We start from the raw sequence: 17,459 nt of genomic DNA on the forward strand, positions 1-17,459 counted from the left end.
GGGGGTGGTGGGGGAGGGAGGAGAGACCCTGGCACAGAGGAAGGAAAGGGTCCCCCGGGGGCTCCAGGTGAGGATACACCTGGGAGTGAAGCACAGACAGCCCTCTGAAAAATAAAAATAGGAAAAGGCAAGATCAATGGGAGAAGTAAATTCACTGGACGATTGTGAGATTCTGAAACTCTGCCTACCATGTATGTTATAGAGAAATTCACACATCTGAGATTGTGGGCTTTAAGGGCAGTTGAGCCAAATGGACTTGTACATGGTGCTCTACGCCTCTCACTACTGGTACCATCCTCCAGTTTGATTTTGATGATAACAAGTTTTCATTTTAAGAAGCTAATGTGATTTCCTCACTCTTGTGAGAGGATCTGCATTGGAGAACGAACACCCTCAACCATCTCTGCTAATGTGCAGGGTCAGCAGAGGCAGCAGGTTGTATAACCACTGTGGTGGGTCAGGAGAAGGTTCAGGCTCTCTTCCTGCCCACAGAGCTGACTACGTAAGGATGGGGCTCCGGGCTGAGTGAGGCATCAGCAGCTGCCCAGCCATGGAGACCTGGCCCTGGGCCGGTGGCCTTACCCTGCTGAGCTCATGCAGCTGGGCCGTGAGGTCCGCCACCTGCTGCTTCACTTGCTTGTGCTCGGTGGTCTCTTTTTCCAGTTTCTCTTTCATTTTATTTAAGGTCTGCATCATCTCTTCCTTCTCCTGGGTCTTGGCATCACATTCTCGCTCTTTCTTTTCCAACTTCTGTTGTAACTCATTGTGCTCTACACAGGAAAACAATTGGACATGAAAATGGTATACTCTTCAAAGCTGAAGCATTTTTCTCCAAACAGAAAATTGACTGAGGTTGACTGGGAGGCTCTTTATTAGGCAAATATCATTCCTCTTCTCTATCGAAGGGAGCAACTCATGGGCTCAATGGTGCTCGTGCTTAGGGGGCTTTGCATGAACAACTTTATCAACTGCATCTGTAATAGGCGGATGAGGCCCTCCAGTCACAGTGTCAAAGAGGGGACACAAGCATGAGCAGCTGTCTGTGGAGGTGAACACAGCCTGCTTGGTATTTAATTCAGAATTCTGTCCTAGAAATGGTCCTTTAGTCACCCTATGGAAAGTGACTATTAATAGGACTTCTTTTCACAACTTAAAAATGGGAACGAGAGAAGGCCAGTGTTCATTAGCTAGGTTTGCTGGCTCAGGTCCAACTAGTGGAGGGGCTGAAAGGGAGGATCCTGCTCTGGGAGGAAGTGCGGCTGCCAGACTCAAGGTTTGTCCCAACGTGAAGCCATTGCTCCCACTCCCCTCGAGGGCCCTTTGGACTTGAAGTGCTGTATGCTCTGGCACAACAATTATTAAAATTTGGAAGGGCAAATTTTATCATCTCAGCATTAAACACCTTCAGGGCAGGATTACCCGCTGAGCATGAGAACCCTAAGAGAAGAAAAATTTTAGCTCTTAGCTGTGGTTCCACTGACTCCCCCAGTCCTGCTATAATGGAACAATGCATCCCATTCCGCATAACGTTTGCTTATGCTGCCAACACACCTGCTGCCTCTAGCACTGACAAGAGTGATGCTCTTTGGAAAAGAGGACGAATGAGGTTTAGGCTGCACATTTTTATTTCAAATACTTGGTCCCAATCCCTAGTCTTTTTATATCAATAAATCCACTAGAGATAGAACCCACTGGGACAGAGCTATACGGTGTTGGGCTCTGTTTCTGAATTTGATAACACATTTAAATACTTGCTTTCTCTCTGTCTCTTACTTTCTCTCTTCTGAGTCCTCCAAAGTCAGAGTTTGCAGAGAAGGGTTCAAGTCACTAAACTCCTTGGATTTTACCAGCCTTGGAGTTAAGATAACCATCAACCTACATCTACCACTCTACGGATGCTTCCCTGACTTCTTCAGCAACATCTAAAAACTACCCCACTGTATCTCCCTTTCCTTCTTCTATCTCCAGTTCATTCCTCTTTGACAACTGTTTAAGACCTGACTTCCTATCACTGGTCACTGCTGCTGCTGCTGCTGCTAAGTCACTTCAGTCGTCACTAGCCTTTGACAAATCTGACCAAGCCTCAGAACCACTTGAGAGACTTTAACATTTCAGAACCCCCAGATCCCATTCCAGGAGTCTATTCTATAGATAAGGGACAGGGCTTAGGAACTTTGCTCTGACTGACCTCGGCCATTTCCTGTAGCACCACCTCAACTGCTTAAATCCTACAAAACTTTCTACCATTTATTGGTGGTGGTTTAATTGCTAAGTCATGTCCAAGTCTTCAGATGCCACGGACAGTAGACAGCCAGGCTCCTCTGTCCATGGAATTTCCCAGGCAAGAATACTAGAGTCAGTTCTCATTTCCTTCTCCAGGGGATCTTCCTGACCCAGAGATCGAACCCACGTCTCCTGCATTGTAGATGGTCTCCTGCATTGCAACTGTATGCTTTACTGCAGAGCCATCAGGGAAGCCCTCTACCATTTATTAGGCAAGTAATAAATGCCAGGCTCTATGCTAAAGTCCTTGTATTTTTCATTTAATCTTCATAACAACCCTATTAGGTTCGAGCTTGACTTTGTAGAGATAGACTGGAAGAGTAAAGGACTTAGCCTACTCACACAGCAGTCAGGGGCAGTCTGAGACTCAGACCCAGAGCTCAGTATAGCACTTGACCTGGCAGCCATTCAGGACATTCCTGCTACATGAATGACTCCCAGGCTTATGTCCTAAGTACTCTCTTCAACTCACACACCTTAGTCTTCAGGGTATATCCCCAAAACATCACTCATTCATTGACCATCTTCTCTGGTGTAACTCTCTCTTTACCCTACAAGTTAGGGTAAACCAGTGTCTCTATTCTTTCTGTAGCAGTTTCCGGAATTAATTTATAAAAATGTATGTGCAACCTCACTTATTTAAGACCAATCTGAATTCATACGAGGAACCCATAATATAATAGAACTTCATATTCTGTATTTTCCAGTACCAGTGGTGAGACTGCTTTTCTGCTCAATGGACAAAATGTGATATGAGGAAAGGAAATGCTTCAGCATCTTGTGGACTAGCTTTTCAACACATTGAATATCGAGGCGAGTGCTATTGTATGTCACTGGTGTGAATGCATCACTTGGATAGGGAAAAGGAAGTCAGTGTGCCAGCATAATGAAGAGTAGTGGCCAGGAGTATGACTGTTTTCTCAAAGGGTCCAACTTTAACTTGCTAATTTTTAAGGAGGAGAAAAGTTCCATCCATTCTGTGAATTGTTGTCATGGTGATGGGCATGACCCCCCAAGTTACTTGATGCTAAGTGTTGATATCAAAGACATATTGAGACACTCATCAATAGCTGGCCTGTTAACATTTCATAACATGTACGTCTACAATGGTCAGTGATTTTCTGCATGATTTCTCTTTTTGTAACTGGTGCCAAATTAAGGTCAACTGGAGAACTGGACTGCTGAAACCAAGTGGCTTGAACTTTGCTTTTAAAATTCTGGGTAATCCCTGGGTGTCCCTTATTATATTTCTTAAAATCCAGTGTGCTTTAAAGAGCAGTTATGAGGAAGGTTGGCATGAACGGTAGTTAAGAAAATCTGAATTAATGAATACTGAACAGCACATGCTTAAAAAATGCAGATCATTATAATAAAAGGATAAAATATTGAGGAATCAACATGACAACTAAGATAGTCTGATTCAAGAAAAACTAGGCACTGCCCTTAAGACATGATGGTGGGAAAAGGCTGTTTATGCACCAATGTCAATAAGAAGCATCAGTGCAAATTTCTAAAATATACAGTAAGGACAGCTGTCCAATAACCAGTAACACCACCTTTTGTCTTGTCAGGACCTCATCATTTACCTTTTCTCATTTTTTCTGCTTGTTCTTTCCACTGCTTAACTTCATTTTCATTAACCAACCTGTATAAAAGTTAAAGGAGCATTCATTACAAAAAGCACAAAAGACCGACTGCTAAATGCATGCTCTCTAGGTACAAAAATTGTTTAACACAAAGCAAGTCCTCAGCATGCTTGAGACCCATTTTAAATCCAGAGGTTACATATATATATTACATGTATACATATAGGAACTCATCATATCTGACCTCCAGAACACTTTAGTTCTCCCAACTGCTATTTTGAAGTAAGATAAAACAAATGTCTTACATTGTTGCTGTTATCTCAAGGGCAGCAAAAAGAAGCAACTTACATCCTGACGACATTCTTGATATTAAAGTTTTCCAAAGGTGTGGAGTCAGGGTCTTGACCTTTGTCATTCTGAATAACTATTTGCTGTATAATTCTGTCTAGGAGTAGCCAGTACTGAACTGTGTTGCCACTTCTCTTGTCTAAAAAAGAAAAGAACAGTGGAAATACTTCAAGTGGTTTCAAAACTTTAATGAATATTTTTCAACAGGGGTCACCCACCAGAGTCACAGAACCAGACAGATGTTTACCACCCTTCCCAAATATCTGGAATCTGACACTCAATGATCACTGATCATTTACATGATTGAGAGGTACTTTTTATCCCCTTGTACATGTGTTGTAAGGCATATATTTATTTTTAAAATCAAAGCAAGGCATAATTCATTTTATTCTGAGAGCTTTGCAACACCCCTTAAACTGTGCAACAACTTTGCTGTTGTTGTTTAGTCACTAAGTCATGTCTGACTCTGAGACTGCATGGACTGTAGCCCACCAGGCTCCTCTGCCCATGAGATTTCCCAGGCAAGAATACTGGAATGGGTTGCCATTTCCTTCTCCAGGGGATCTTTTGATCCAGGGATGGAACCCGTGTCTCCTGCATCGGTAGGCCAGTTCTTTACCACTGAGCCACCAGGGAAGCCTGCAGACACACTGGGCTGTCACAAAACCGAGGTTTGGAATCCCTGGTGTGCACCCAACCTAAGCCACACTGTTCAGATGACAGAGACCTCTGAATGATGTCCCAACATTCACAAACACATGTAAATCACAAACACTCACAAGGCATTTGGAGGCAGTGGTGCAAGATGGACATGAAGTGAGGGTAAGCTTCACTATGGGTGAGCCTCTTCCTGGTCAGCTCAAACATCTGAGTAGCACTTTTTGTGTCTATGTGAACCTGTTTCATATAGAAAAGAAATCTAAATCAAGCATTCAAGTTCTTCAATTCCTACAAGGTAAGGTAAGCAAATCCAAGGTAAATAGAACCTAATCCTGCCACTTAGGTAGCAAAACAGAAATGTGATTTTGCTCTTACATTACACAACTCTATGACACACATTACAACAGGGAAATTTGTGAGCTGCCGAGTCAAAACAGAATAATTGTAAGTATACGTACCAGTTCAAATCTTTTGGCAAATTCTAGCTCATCTTCATTTCGGAGCATTTCAAAAAAATCTAAATGCCTGAAAGACAAAGACAATTTATTAAAAGTAGAACATCCTATAAACACAGGCACATAGGAATCAGGACATAAATACTAAGACCTTTCCTAAAATTTCAGAGATATCTCTAAAAGAAGTATCACAACAGAATTAAAATGCCTTCCCTTAACTATGTGCTAAGGAAAAAAGACACCATTTATCTGAAATGAGATCATTACAAGAAACAAATCTAAAAGCCTAGGAGGCCTGGCACGTAGAAGACAATTCATAAAAGTTTACAATCCAAAAGCAACCAAATCCAGATTCTACTCACAGAATCTCTTCATGGAAAAATAAGTCCATATAAGTAACTTGCTTGACCACTGAATTAAAGATTACAAAGCAATGGTCATGCCTTTTACTTATTCATACGAATATTTACTGAGCCCCTAACTACTGATACTGGGAATGATTAGTTCTGTGGAGACAAATACATGCAGGTAAAGGGAGTAGAGAATGATGGAGGTGCGGTAAGGTAAAGAATGTGAACACAGCGACTGGACAAGATCTCGCTGCGCAGGAACAAGCAATTTGGACATCTGTGGGACAATCTTTTAATGCTGAGGAAACAGCAGGTGCAAATGCCCTGTGGCAAGTCTACATGATCATGGACTATTAAGAAAAGAAGCGTGGTGGCGTGCATGAATGAGGGAGAAGAGTGGTAGAAGGAAAGATCTGAAAACTTGTAGGCTATGTTAGAAATCGTAAAATTTGCAGACAAGCAAAGGAACAGGGAAGTGGATATTAACATTCACAGAATATCTATCAAAGATGCCATGTGATTCCACATGTTTTACAGTAACATTTCATAAGAGCCCTTAAAGATAGTGTCATCATCATCATATTTCTTCAGGTATAGAAACAGTAAGGTTCACAAAAATTGAGTAACTGGATCAGAACACAAAGCAAGTAGGCAGCAGCACTAGGATATGGATTCCTGTTTAATCTCAAAACCTACACTAAGTTCTCTACACAATCTGCTGCTTCTTTCATGCAGGAAGTCTTACTAATAAAAACATCATTACCTGGTCTAACATTCTGGTACAAGTTCCTTAGGTCACAAGTAGTTCAGACTGGCACTACACACATGGAAAACACATGAGCTATCTCCTGTCGTAACTGTGACTTACCTATCTAATGTTGAATTTTCATGTTCCCTTAATTTATCTATTACAGGCTGAATTCCCAACATCAGAAATTCATAGCGAAGATGAAGTCTAAAGTCCAAACTTTCCTGAAAGTAGAAGGGTGATGGAATACATTTTTAAGCTCTTTAGAGAACATACTTGTAAGTATTTTTTTTAATTGTTCTTTAATAATATGTTTTAGATTGTGACACAGAAGGCTCTTACCACTCCTGCGCCTTGGCTTAGCACTGCATTAATGAAGGACATGATGGCAGTCTTAAGACTCACTTCATCTCGATACCGCCCCGTGCTCTTGTCCAAGTCATTAATTAACGTCTACCAAGGATACAAATACGAAAACAAAGGACTGAATAGTTACTACCTTACACTCATTTTATTAATTTTTTAATACTCAGAAGTTAATTTTTAAAACCTTGTGTTGAGTCAAAATTACATTGATCCATAGAAAGCTACCTTTTCCCCTTAAGATTAGTCCTAAAAACTCTACTTTCAAAATTCTTACATCATATATGTTTATACATACATGTGTACAAAGTATTAACACAAAAGGTTGTGCTTCGTTAATTTAACTTGCTTTTTCTGAGTATAAAAAACGTGGTGACATAATTTCACTGTTTATATTGATCCTAAATCAAGACTGGCAATCTGTAAAATTTTCAGAGAACACCCATTTAGTGGATTGAAAAGTGTATTATATAATGTGTAGAAAGGAGGGAGGGCTACATTTTTAAATTCAGTGCAACAGTCTTCCCTTCTCCACAAGGGATGTGTTCTAACATCCCCAGTAGATGTCTGAAGCTGTGGGTAGTACTGAACCCTATATATTCTCCTATATAGACTTTGTTTTTTTCCTTCATTACCAGCTGGGTGGTGTATAAATTGTGGGTATTCTAGACAAAGGGATGATTCACATCCTGGAAGGGACGGAGCAGGATGGCATGAGATTTCATCACATTACTCACAACAGCTGCACAATTTAAAACTTATGAATTGTTTATTTCTAGACGTTTCCATTTAATACTTTCAAACAGCAGTTGATCACGGGTCATTAGCACTGTGGAAAGCAAAACTGCAGGTAAGAGGGGAGGACTACTGGAAATCCACAACCCCATATGACCAACTACAGAAAGAATATTCTACTCTTTACCCAAGAGGAAGGAAATATTTGAAGCCACATATGAATGCTCACCACAGGGGGAGATTTCAAGTTAGGCACCCTCCCCACCACCACCACCCATAGGCCAGGAAAAGCACCTGTCATGAGGCAGGAATGAAGATGTGGCATGGCAGCACCCACCTGAAAGCGGGTTCTCTCGCTGGCATACTTCTGGTAGTGCAGCATGGCCTGCAGAACCTTCTTGTGGCCCCCGGGAACCAGGCACACAGCGCCCAAGATTTCCAGCACGGCCACCTTCGTCTTAATGTTCTCTGTGCTCAGACTCTGAGCAATAACATTAATACTCTCAGAATGAGCCAGGACATGAGCCCGACCTTGAGAGTTGTTCATTAGCGCCTTTATACATCCAATGAGAGAGGTATGTATTCGAGACTCTGAGGTCTCGTAGTCCATGGTCTTTAGAAAGTTGAGAATACATGACAGACCATCCAAGTCAATGAATCTGGTTACAAACCTGTCATGAGAAGAGGGTTAAAGTGCATCAGACCTAAGTCTCTTTGGAATTCTTTAATAGCCCTTAAGAGAAAAGTTTAGGGGGGTGGTGGTCAGGAGAAAGTAAGAAGATGGAGTTCCTAAAGTAACAGAAGGCTTACATTGATGAAGTCTTCTTAATTGGAGGCCTCTTCCTTGGCATAGACCCAATGGTCAGGTCTAACCAGAAGTGTGAAAAAAAAATCTCCATTTGAGTTAGAAAAGATCTTAGTTGATATAAACAACCAATTAACAGACCTTATAACCATAGGAAACGAGGAACAAGAAGACACTCAGATATCTGCCTTAGGTTAAAGTCATCTGCTGATCCTGTGTTAGGATAGCATCCAGTCTCCAGGCACGTTTAAGTGTTGACCACTGACTCAAGCATGCCCCACACCAATGAAAATCAAAAAGCATCCCTAAACTCCAGGGTATTTACTTGCCAAATGATAGTCTATTTTCCTAAGGTTTCATAGCAAAGCCCTCCCTTAGTATGACATGTTATATGGAATCCCAATATATAAAACAAATAAAAGCAATACTTGATTACTATATACTAATATTTTTAAAGTCAATCAATGAGAATAATTCACAAGGTACATCTGCAGGTTAAGCCTTTTGAAAAGTTCAAAGTAACAAAACCTAGATTACTCCAGAAATTTCCAAACTTATTTAGCCTTGGGCATCCACTAACATCTCAGAATTTGGAACACATAAACAGAGGAAAACAGTTAGAATAGGAGGCTAGAAAACTTCTGTCATACAACTGTATATAATTTTTGAGAAATCAGAAGATTTTTCTTATCATTTTATAGTCAAATATAGGGAATCTTTATTTTCCAGTCATTTCATCCAACCATGTGACCAAGATCTAGCCAAGCTAGATCTTGTTCTAATGAAATGCACCTGTAAGCACCCCATATCCTACCAAACCTTAAAGGTGTTAATAAAGGTGTGGGAGGCATACAGTAGATGATAATCCCTCTTTTATAACAGTTTTACTGAGCAATAACTCACATGCCATAAAATCCATGCTTTCAAAATTATAATTCTGTGATTTTTAATATATTCACAGGGTTGTACAACCATGGTCACTATCTGATTTTGGAACATTTTAATTACCCCAAGAAAACCATTACCCCTTCCTAATCAACCCTAGAAGAACATTTCCCTCTCTTTCTAACCCCAGGCAACCACTTATCTTTTTGTCTCTATGGATTGGCCTTTTGGGGATATTTCATATAAACGGAATCATACAATATGTGGCCCTTTGTGTCTGGCTTCTTTCACTTTGCATAAATATTTTTCAAGGCCCATCCATGTTGTAGCATGCATCAGTACTCCACTACTTTTTATGGCTGAAAAGTATTCCATTATATAGATATATCACATTTTACTTATGAATTCATCAGTTGATAGAATTTGGATAGCTTCCATTTCTGGCTATTATAAATAATGCTGAAATTCACATATAAGGTTTTAGGGGACATATTTTCACTTCCCTTGGCTATATATCAAGAAGGTGCAACACTGTTTGGTTCATATGGCAACATAACGTTTAATATTCTGAGGAACTGTCTAGCTGTTTTCTAAAGTGGTTGCACCATTTTATATTCCCACCATCAATGAATGAGGGTTACAATTTCTCCACATCTGTACCAACACTTGTTAGTCTGCCATTTTTAACTTTAGCCATCTTCATGCCTGTCTACATCTTTTTTAACTGAAGAAAAATAATTTAGTGAATGTTCAGTGTGTAAGGTCTTTCATCCATGGTTTAATTACATGTTTTTATTTTAAGACTACCCCAAAAGTTTGGCTATTGCAGAAAAATTAAGAAAAAGGAAGGGAAAAAAGAAAAGAGGAAGAAAGTAGAAAAGAAGAAAAAGAGACAAGCAGTACATGCTGCCTAGCAAAACATTACCTCATTGGTTTCGTCCTTAGTGCTGTCTTCAAACTCTCTATAGTTTTACTTCTCTCTTCCTCCTCTTCTTTCTCTAAAGCCAGGAGAGATTTTCTCTATGCAAAGAAAATTATAAAGTAACTTCTTTAAATTATATGTTTTAATTATGGCACAAGCAAAACAAGCCCACAGAGTACATGCTACTATCACTTTTAATACAAACAATCAAATGAGACTATGACTGAGATTTACTATAAGCCAGCGTGTAGAGCAAAAGCACCAAGAATTCCACAAATTCATTCTACTCCAAGTTAGTTCTTTCGAATTTAAATAAAGTTTTAAGAAAGTGTTGAGAAATCTTAGTAGAGATTAAGCTTTCCAAACACTTATATAACTAACTATTCTATAACTACACTCTGATGAAGATATTACTATTTATACTTGATAGAAAGATTAGACTTGTAGTTAAATATAACATTCTGACAATGAGATAATATTATCATACTATCAAACAGAAGCAGGCAGCAATCTTCCCATGCTATCTCTCTCATTCCTCAGCCAAAAAGTGTAATCTTTTACACTTTCTGTTACATCAAATTATTTTTAAGAAGAATGATTAAATTTGACTTGACACAAAGATAGACAATTCCTTCAGAGTAAATGCTTAAGTTTTAGAAATGACTCAACATCATTTGGAAATCAGGGTATAGAGAGAGTGTGTTTGTGTTCTCTTCCTACCCAGGACTAGAGCAGTACTTTTCAAACTTTAACAAGGATACAAATTTCCTGGGGAAGCTAAATGCGGGTCCTGATTTGGTATATCTGAGGTGAAGCCAAAGATACTGAGCTCCTTACGGAGCTGATGCTGCAGTCTACAGATCTCACTTCAAAAAAGAAGGCCCTAGGAAGCAGATCTCGGTTGATATCACAAAGTCATGAAAGCTAGTAAGATTCACAGACTTGTCAAAAAGTTGTTTTCATTCCTTTTACCTCATGGTCACCTACGTGTACTAAAAGTTGTTGTTGTTGAGTCACTAAGTGGTGTTCAATTCTTTGCAACCCTATGGACTGTAGCCCAGAAGACTCCTCTGTCTATGGAATTCACCAGGCAAGAATACTGGAGTGAGTTGCCATTTCCTCCTCCAGGGGATCTTCCTGACCCAGGTATCAAACCCACATCTTCTGCGTTGGCAGGTGAATTCTTTATCACTGAGCCACCAGGGAAGCCTGGTACTAAAAGTATCCCAAGGCTTAAGGCCCTAGGTGCCTCCACCCACAGAACCACAGGTCCCTTGCCTTCTTCCTACTTTTAACATGTGCTTGTCCAGTCTCAGTGTTTTTACTTTTTACCTATTCTGATAAAATGTGTGGTTGGGAAACAGACTGGGATATTGAAGAAAACATTTGGCTCTTATTCATATGTCTCAATGGTACAGTCTCTCCCTTTCTTTCAGGATCACACATCATCAAGGGGTGACTTTACTTAATTTTTTCACGTTAACAGTACAAGCATTAAGTAACTAAATGTTAACTAAAACCTATATTTGACTTCACACTTAGGAGGGTAAAGCTCAAAGCAAACATATATCAGTATCATTCATAGCAACTGAAATAAAAATCCATAAAGTCTTGTTTTGTATACTTGAATTATTTCTGCTAAAGCTGTCCTCTTGTTAGAGATGTGCCCTGACAGCTGTCACCAGAGGATGGCAGGGGAAGAGGCTATGTGTGCAAATAGCCAATGAATTTCTTCATGGCTCCGTGAGACCCATATCCTGGAAAATTTAGCACAAATCTAGCCAAGTACGTTTAATCTCCTGTGGCACAGCTGAATTTGTTTAGACTCTCAAGCAATCACTTTGAATATGCAGTCCAGGATCAAGACTTTTATGAACATTATTTCTTGTTCCTAAGCTTAGTCACCCAAACCTCCCAAATTAAAGACTACATACCTTTCTTATTGTGGTTCATTAATACCAAATAAAGATGCACATATTTATCCTTTTAACAATCTTGGGGAAGGGGGAACCTCCAAATAAAGGCAGACTACATTAAGTCTCTCCCTAGAGGAGATGGGAGTTTTATGGAAAGAAATTTAAATTAGAATTTCCTTTCCCAATATAAGAACTATTACTTTCCTCTCAAAACAGAAGACATTATCCTCTTTTCTGTGCACAGTACAATTAGAATTGAATCTAAGATTGTTTATTGTATTGAGAAAATCGATTCTATGTAGATGAACCTGATATTCTAAAGTGACTTTTCAAAATAAAATAATTTATATGAAGTCTCAAGTTTTCAAGCTTCACATTTACAGAGAAGTCTAAATTTGCAGTTTTCATAGAAAAGGGGGATATGCTTACATTTCCTAAGATGACTGCTACGCCAAACAGCCAGGATGCACCTTGGCATGCACTGGACAGGGCTCTGGTGGCCTCCTGGGCTGCGCTAACCACTTACTAAATCTCTGCTCATTTGAGGGGCAGGCAAAGGACAGAGTGCATCCTAGCAGAAGCTCCTCTGGTCAAAGCTGCTGAGGTTTACACTGGGACATGCAGGGCAGAGAAAGATGTACAAGCCAGGCATAGAAACCATCCCTGGCTGGGAAAGTCTGGAAGTAAGCTTCTTTTTGAAACGTTTCACTGGTGTGAAATCAATAAGCCAACCCGCTAAGCACACAGAACTTCATCACCTCACATACTTGCTCCCTGAGAGTGCACACAGAAGCCACACACCAAGAAAGTCCAGGCCCTTCTGGAACACGCTCTCCTTTTATTAAACTGTTTTTCACTCTTTAAAAGCCAACAGATCACTCAGGGGTCCTTTAAAGAACAAAGAATTCTTGTTACAAGGCTTCCATAAAGTAACTGCACTTGTTCCACAGAGGGCTTCACAGACCAGTAAGTGCTGCGGTTCTCAACCTGGACTGTTTATCAGACTCTGCAGATGCCTGTCCCACCTCAGAAAAGCTGGGAGGTGGGGTGTGGGTGGGATTTCCACAGTGATAAAGGATTTTAAAAACCTAGTTAGTGAGAGGCAAGCTGGAAAGGAGTCTTTGAGCTGATAGGCTTGACTGATAGGCTTAAATTCCCGCTCTACCACTTCCAAATGAGATGACCTTGGGCAAGGTAACCTTTCTGAGTCTCAGACTCCTTATCTATAAGTAGCACTTAGAGCAGAAGGTGCTTGTAAGGATTTAAAACAGCATATAAAGTGCCTGTTAGTCTGCCTGTCACATGGCGCACGCTAAATAGCAGCAGCCGCTACTGGTGCTGAAGACAATGGATGATGATGATGTGGATAAACACCCCTTCAACAATTCCCAAAGCAGAGCCAGAGAGCTTAGCTGCCAAGCCAGGAAAGGACCAGGAGGAGTCATGTGCCTTTCCAAGTCCCCAGGGATGATGTCTCAGAATTTCCGTTGTGAGGAATTCTCCAGAGAGGTTAGCAAGACCTTTAAGGAGGCGGTGGCCACTTAATAGGGTGAGAAAAACAGAAAACTCAGCAAAGGGTTTCTGGTCTTATCAGACCTCCTTGCTCCTTTATAGACACAGAAGTGTTAAGGCCTGATTATTTCATCAATTGTTATAATGCCTTTACCCTTAACCCTGAAAAGATGCTAGCTTTGTTCTTCAAGGAGCAGAAGAAAGCTTTGCTAGGTGTTTAATGCATTTGTCGCTGTTTAGTTGCTAAGTCCAACTCTTTGCAACCCCCCATGGAGCCTGCCAGGCTCCTCTGTCCTTCACTGTCTCCCAGAGTTTGCTCACACTCGTGTCCATAAAGAAGAGCAAAGTCACTAACATTTAAGGGCCTGGAGATACTCTCGGAGACGGCTTTAGACTAGGAAGCAAGTATAATTGAAATGTAGATGATGTGTGAATGTAGCAAAAGGTAGTCCAAGGATCTGGATGAAGGAAAAGGGAGGCCCTTGAAGAAGTGCTACAAACTGGCACATTGGGGACCTTCTAGTACAGGAAATAAGCCAGGCCAACTGCAGACAAGGCGTGGAGTAAGTCACTAAAGGACGGATTAACCAAACTGCCCTAAAATTTGAAGAAAGGAAAAAACCCAGTTATTTCGTACTTCTCCACTCATAGAAGTGAATACATTAACAAAGGAACAACTTTCCATGTTAGACATCAAATAAGGCTGACTTAATTAGAAAGAGAGACAGCCTGCCTGACAGCTCTTTTTTCCCCCTAACAGCCAAGAACAAGATTTCAGAAATAACCTTTACGTGCAGGAAATGCAAATGGCTCTGTATTATTATTGCTCAGGCGGATGGAGAGAAAATCCCCGAAGGCCCTCACAAGCCTCATGTTCTGTTAACACATTCATATGAGTGCTGAGATCACTCTTTTCTCATCATTGTGTCGAATGCCTGGTAGAAGGATTTGGTGGTTACTTTCTGTTCTTTTCTGCTGTGCTTTTAGAGAAACCCTTGGGGCAAAAAGCTTATGCAGTTTCTTCTATAATTTATACAGCTCTGTTCACATGTGCCAGGCTGTTTATTCTATTCATGGTGTGACAGCAGAAGAAGCCTCATCAAAGGAAAAGCTAGAAAAGAGGAAGTTACGAAAAGTCAAGGCCTCTGAAAGTTTAGCAGAAGTGTGAATGATTCACATATTCTAGTCAGTTTTTAACTTTTTTAGCAGCAGCAAAATATTAGACAATCTAGAATGTCTGCTCTAAATGATAAGAAGTGCATTCTCCCCAAGGACCCTGGGGACAGGAGGAAAGGGAGAGGTAGAGAGAATACCATGGAAGTTGTCAGCTGCTCGAATGGAGTAAACTCAAAGTTGAACCTGACAGATACACTCTTAAAATCAGAAGTGTGCCCACGGAAGCAAAGACTGCTCTGCTGGGAAACCTCCAACTTTTATCAACATGGACAAGATTTAAACTATTAAGACTCAAATGCTGATGATGTGCTTTCTGCTGTGTATCTTTGCTGGATCCCTCAAGCAGCTCAAAACTCTGACACTGCAGAGATATCCATGTGACTGGAATGTGCATTTTAGACATTGAGAACACCTTTTTAGCAATTACTAAATCAAAAATCCACCTACCAAAGATTTCCCAAGGACATCTCAGCATTATTACTATTACGCCTTTTCATTAAACCACCTATTTCATGAACTTTTTTTTGTATTATTTATATGAGTAAAAGAATATTTCAGTACCCTATAAGACCAAGAACCCAAGAAAGCCCTCAGTTTAAAAAAAAAAGGGGGGGGGGAGGGGGAAGAGAACAGTGAAGGGATAGTTTCATTGTACTATTTCTAAATGGTATTAGCATTTAGAATGGTGTTGCCCTATCCAAGTTCCACATGACTGATAAGACCAGTTGCAAGTTAAAGCTGAACAGAAGCCAGATTTATGATTACATTTCCTCCAGTAACATTAAACTCACTTATATTTTAGTATGTGCTGATTTTACGTAAAACATACTGAAAAATAATCATTTTGCCAAGTATCACTCCTGCCTCCCCTTTCTCCCACAACACTGAACATTTGGAATGGACTCTGGAGAGATAATGATATTTGGTAGTTCTTACTTAAGTGAATTTATTATGCAACTGCATGCTTTGTACTAAACTTGCATTGTAAACTGCGTCAGAGAACAGAAAGGATACCTACAGCAGCCATGGAATTGAGCTGATCAATGTAGAACTCAGGCCAACTTGTTGCGCCCTTGTTTTCTTCCTGGTCCTAAAGAGACAGAAAAAAAAAAAAAAAAAGTGATATACCACCAGATATACACAATGGTCACAAAAACATCTGACTTCCAGAGCCTCTAGACAATGGCCCACACAAACCATTAGAAGACATGGAGATGTAAGATATTTGTCTTTTAAAGTTGGCTTTAGATCACCAGAATGTCCCTTTGACCAGGGTGGTACTCCTGATCCAATCTCCACAGATAGTGCTGAAGTCAGAATTAGGTGTGACAAAGGCACGTTTTCTGAACCAGGGAGCAAGGGGAGATGAAATGAGAACTTAGCCACATGCAGTTAAGATAATGCTGTTTTCCTTCAGGGGAGCAGTAACATTGGGAAGGAGACTGTGTTTGTTGCAAGCACAAAGGACCTCTAGGTTCTGTGTGGCGCTAAAGACACTACTGCCAGATTACATGTCTGGATGAAACTCACAAAAGAGGGGAAGCTGTCTTTAAAAATGACCATGGGATTTGGCCAGTTGTTAACTAGACTTTTGCAGTTGGTTTATTCAGGCTCCAGCAGACAGTAAATATTTTGAAGAAGGGTCTCATTTGATGTGACCAAAACTAGGTATTGTTTCAGATGAGGAGGTAAAATAAAGCCCAACATTGGATGAAAGACAACAAAATGAACACACATCAGTCCCAGGTCCAGCCCTTATGCCGTGACAGCTTGTGAGTTTGAGAAAATGTAATGGAAGAAAATATCTGAGCTGAAGAGAAGTGAAACCCAAGGAATTCAGGAACCGATTCCTAAATCGCTGCATCTTACAAACCAGGGTGACTTGAAGTCAGCACCAGAGTCCCTAGGGCTTCCGTGGATAGAAGATCTTTGTCAACCTGAGCCCACACCTTCCCCCCAAATCAGGTGACTGTGGCCTCTGTCCCCTCAGAGCCTCAAGTCCACTTGAAGATGGCCTTGTGGTGAGAGATTTCCATACAAACCTGTATGGGTCTAAGTCATTTGTGTGACAGAACAAACCTGAAGGGGAAAATTCCAGCTCTTCACTAGCTTCACATTCAGAGAGCACCTTAGTACACTTGATACCTCTTGTTTCCATGGAGAAGTGCTGGTCTAGGCACACAGAGCTGTACTGGACAATGAAGTAGCTACTACTACTTACTGTGCCTGGATCCCCATCCTTGGAATAATGGCTTCAAGGTAGGGCTATTCATTTCAGTCCTATACTTTACTTAAAAGAAAGAAACTTTCTCTAAACAAATCTTTCTAGGCAGGTCTACTCTGGTGAGATAAAAGAAACAATTTCAAAACTCTTCTTTAAGTAGTCACAAGAAGGGGGCAAAGTAACTGTTGCTCACAGTGCCTTAAAGGCTGGTAGTAACTGATATCCAAACTCAGGGACTTGCATGAATTTCATCTGGAGATTGAACAAGCCAGATGATGGGGACAAAGGCTATAGCAGAGGCTTTGAAGTTGGACTGGATTTCACTTTCATGGCTTTTAAAAGCTAAGGAAATTTGATGAGCTTTTAGAACAGCCCCTGATTATTATTTAACATGTTAATAAAATAGCTACAATGGGAGTATAAATGCTGAACCCTTCTCTCCTCTTAAAATGATGTATTAAAGTTAGCAAAACCCTACTGCTACCAAGGTA

General features: G+C 40.5%; 1 protein-coding gene across 1 annotated transcript in view; it reads right to left on the reverse strand.

Annotated features, from left to right (window-relative positions):
* DAAM1 (dishevelled associated activator of morphogenesis 1) overlaps window positions 1–17,459 on the reverse strand; it is a 184,419-nt gene that overhangs the window by 41,421 nt on the left and 125,539 nt on the right. Inside the window, exons 4-14 of the mRNA XM_010847767.1 lie at window positions 15,763–15,834; window positions 10,144–10,238; window positions 7,866–8,199; window positions 6,773–6,883; window positions 6,551–6,654; window positions 5,336–5,402; window positions 4,997–5,114; window positions 4,218–4,356; window positions 3,870–3,928; window positions 583–770; window positions 9–104 (exon numbers count right to left, since the gene is read on the reverse strand). Of these exons, the coding sequence (XP_010846069.1) occupies window positions 9–104; window positions 583–770; window positions 3,870–3,928; window positions 4,218–4,356; window positions 4,997–5,114; window positions 5,336–5,402; window positions 6,551–6,654; window positions 6,773–6,883; window positions 7,866–8,199; window positions 10,144–10,238; window positions 15,763–15,834 (1,383 nt within the window). The remainder of the gene's footprint in view (window positions 1–8; window positions 105–582; window positions 771–3,869; window positions 3,929–4,217; window positions 4,357–4,996; window positions 5,115–5,335; window positions 5,403–6,550; window positions 6,655–6,772; window positions 6,884–7,865; window positions 8,200–10,143; window positions 10,239–15,762; window positions 15,835–17,459) is intronic.

The sequence above is a fragment of the Bison bison genome, unplaced genomic scaffold, assembly GCF_000754665.1.
Source record: "Bison bison bison isolate TAMUID 2011002044 unplaced genomic scaffold, Bison_UMD1.0 scf7180017864254, whole genome shotgun sequence".
Lineage (NCBI taxonomy): Eukaryota > Metazoa > Chordata > Mammalia > Artiodactyla > Bovidae > Bison > Bison bison.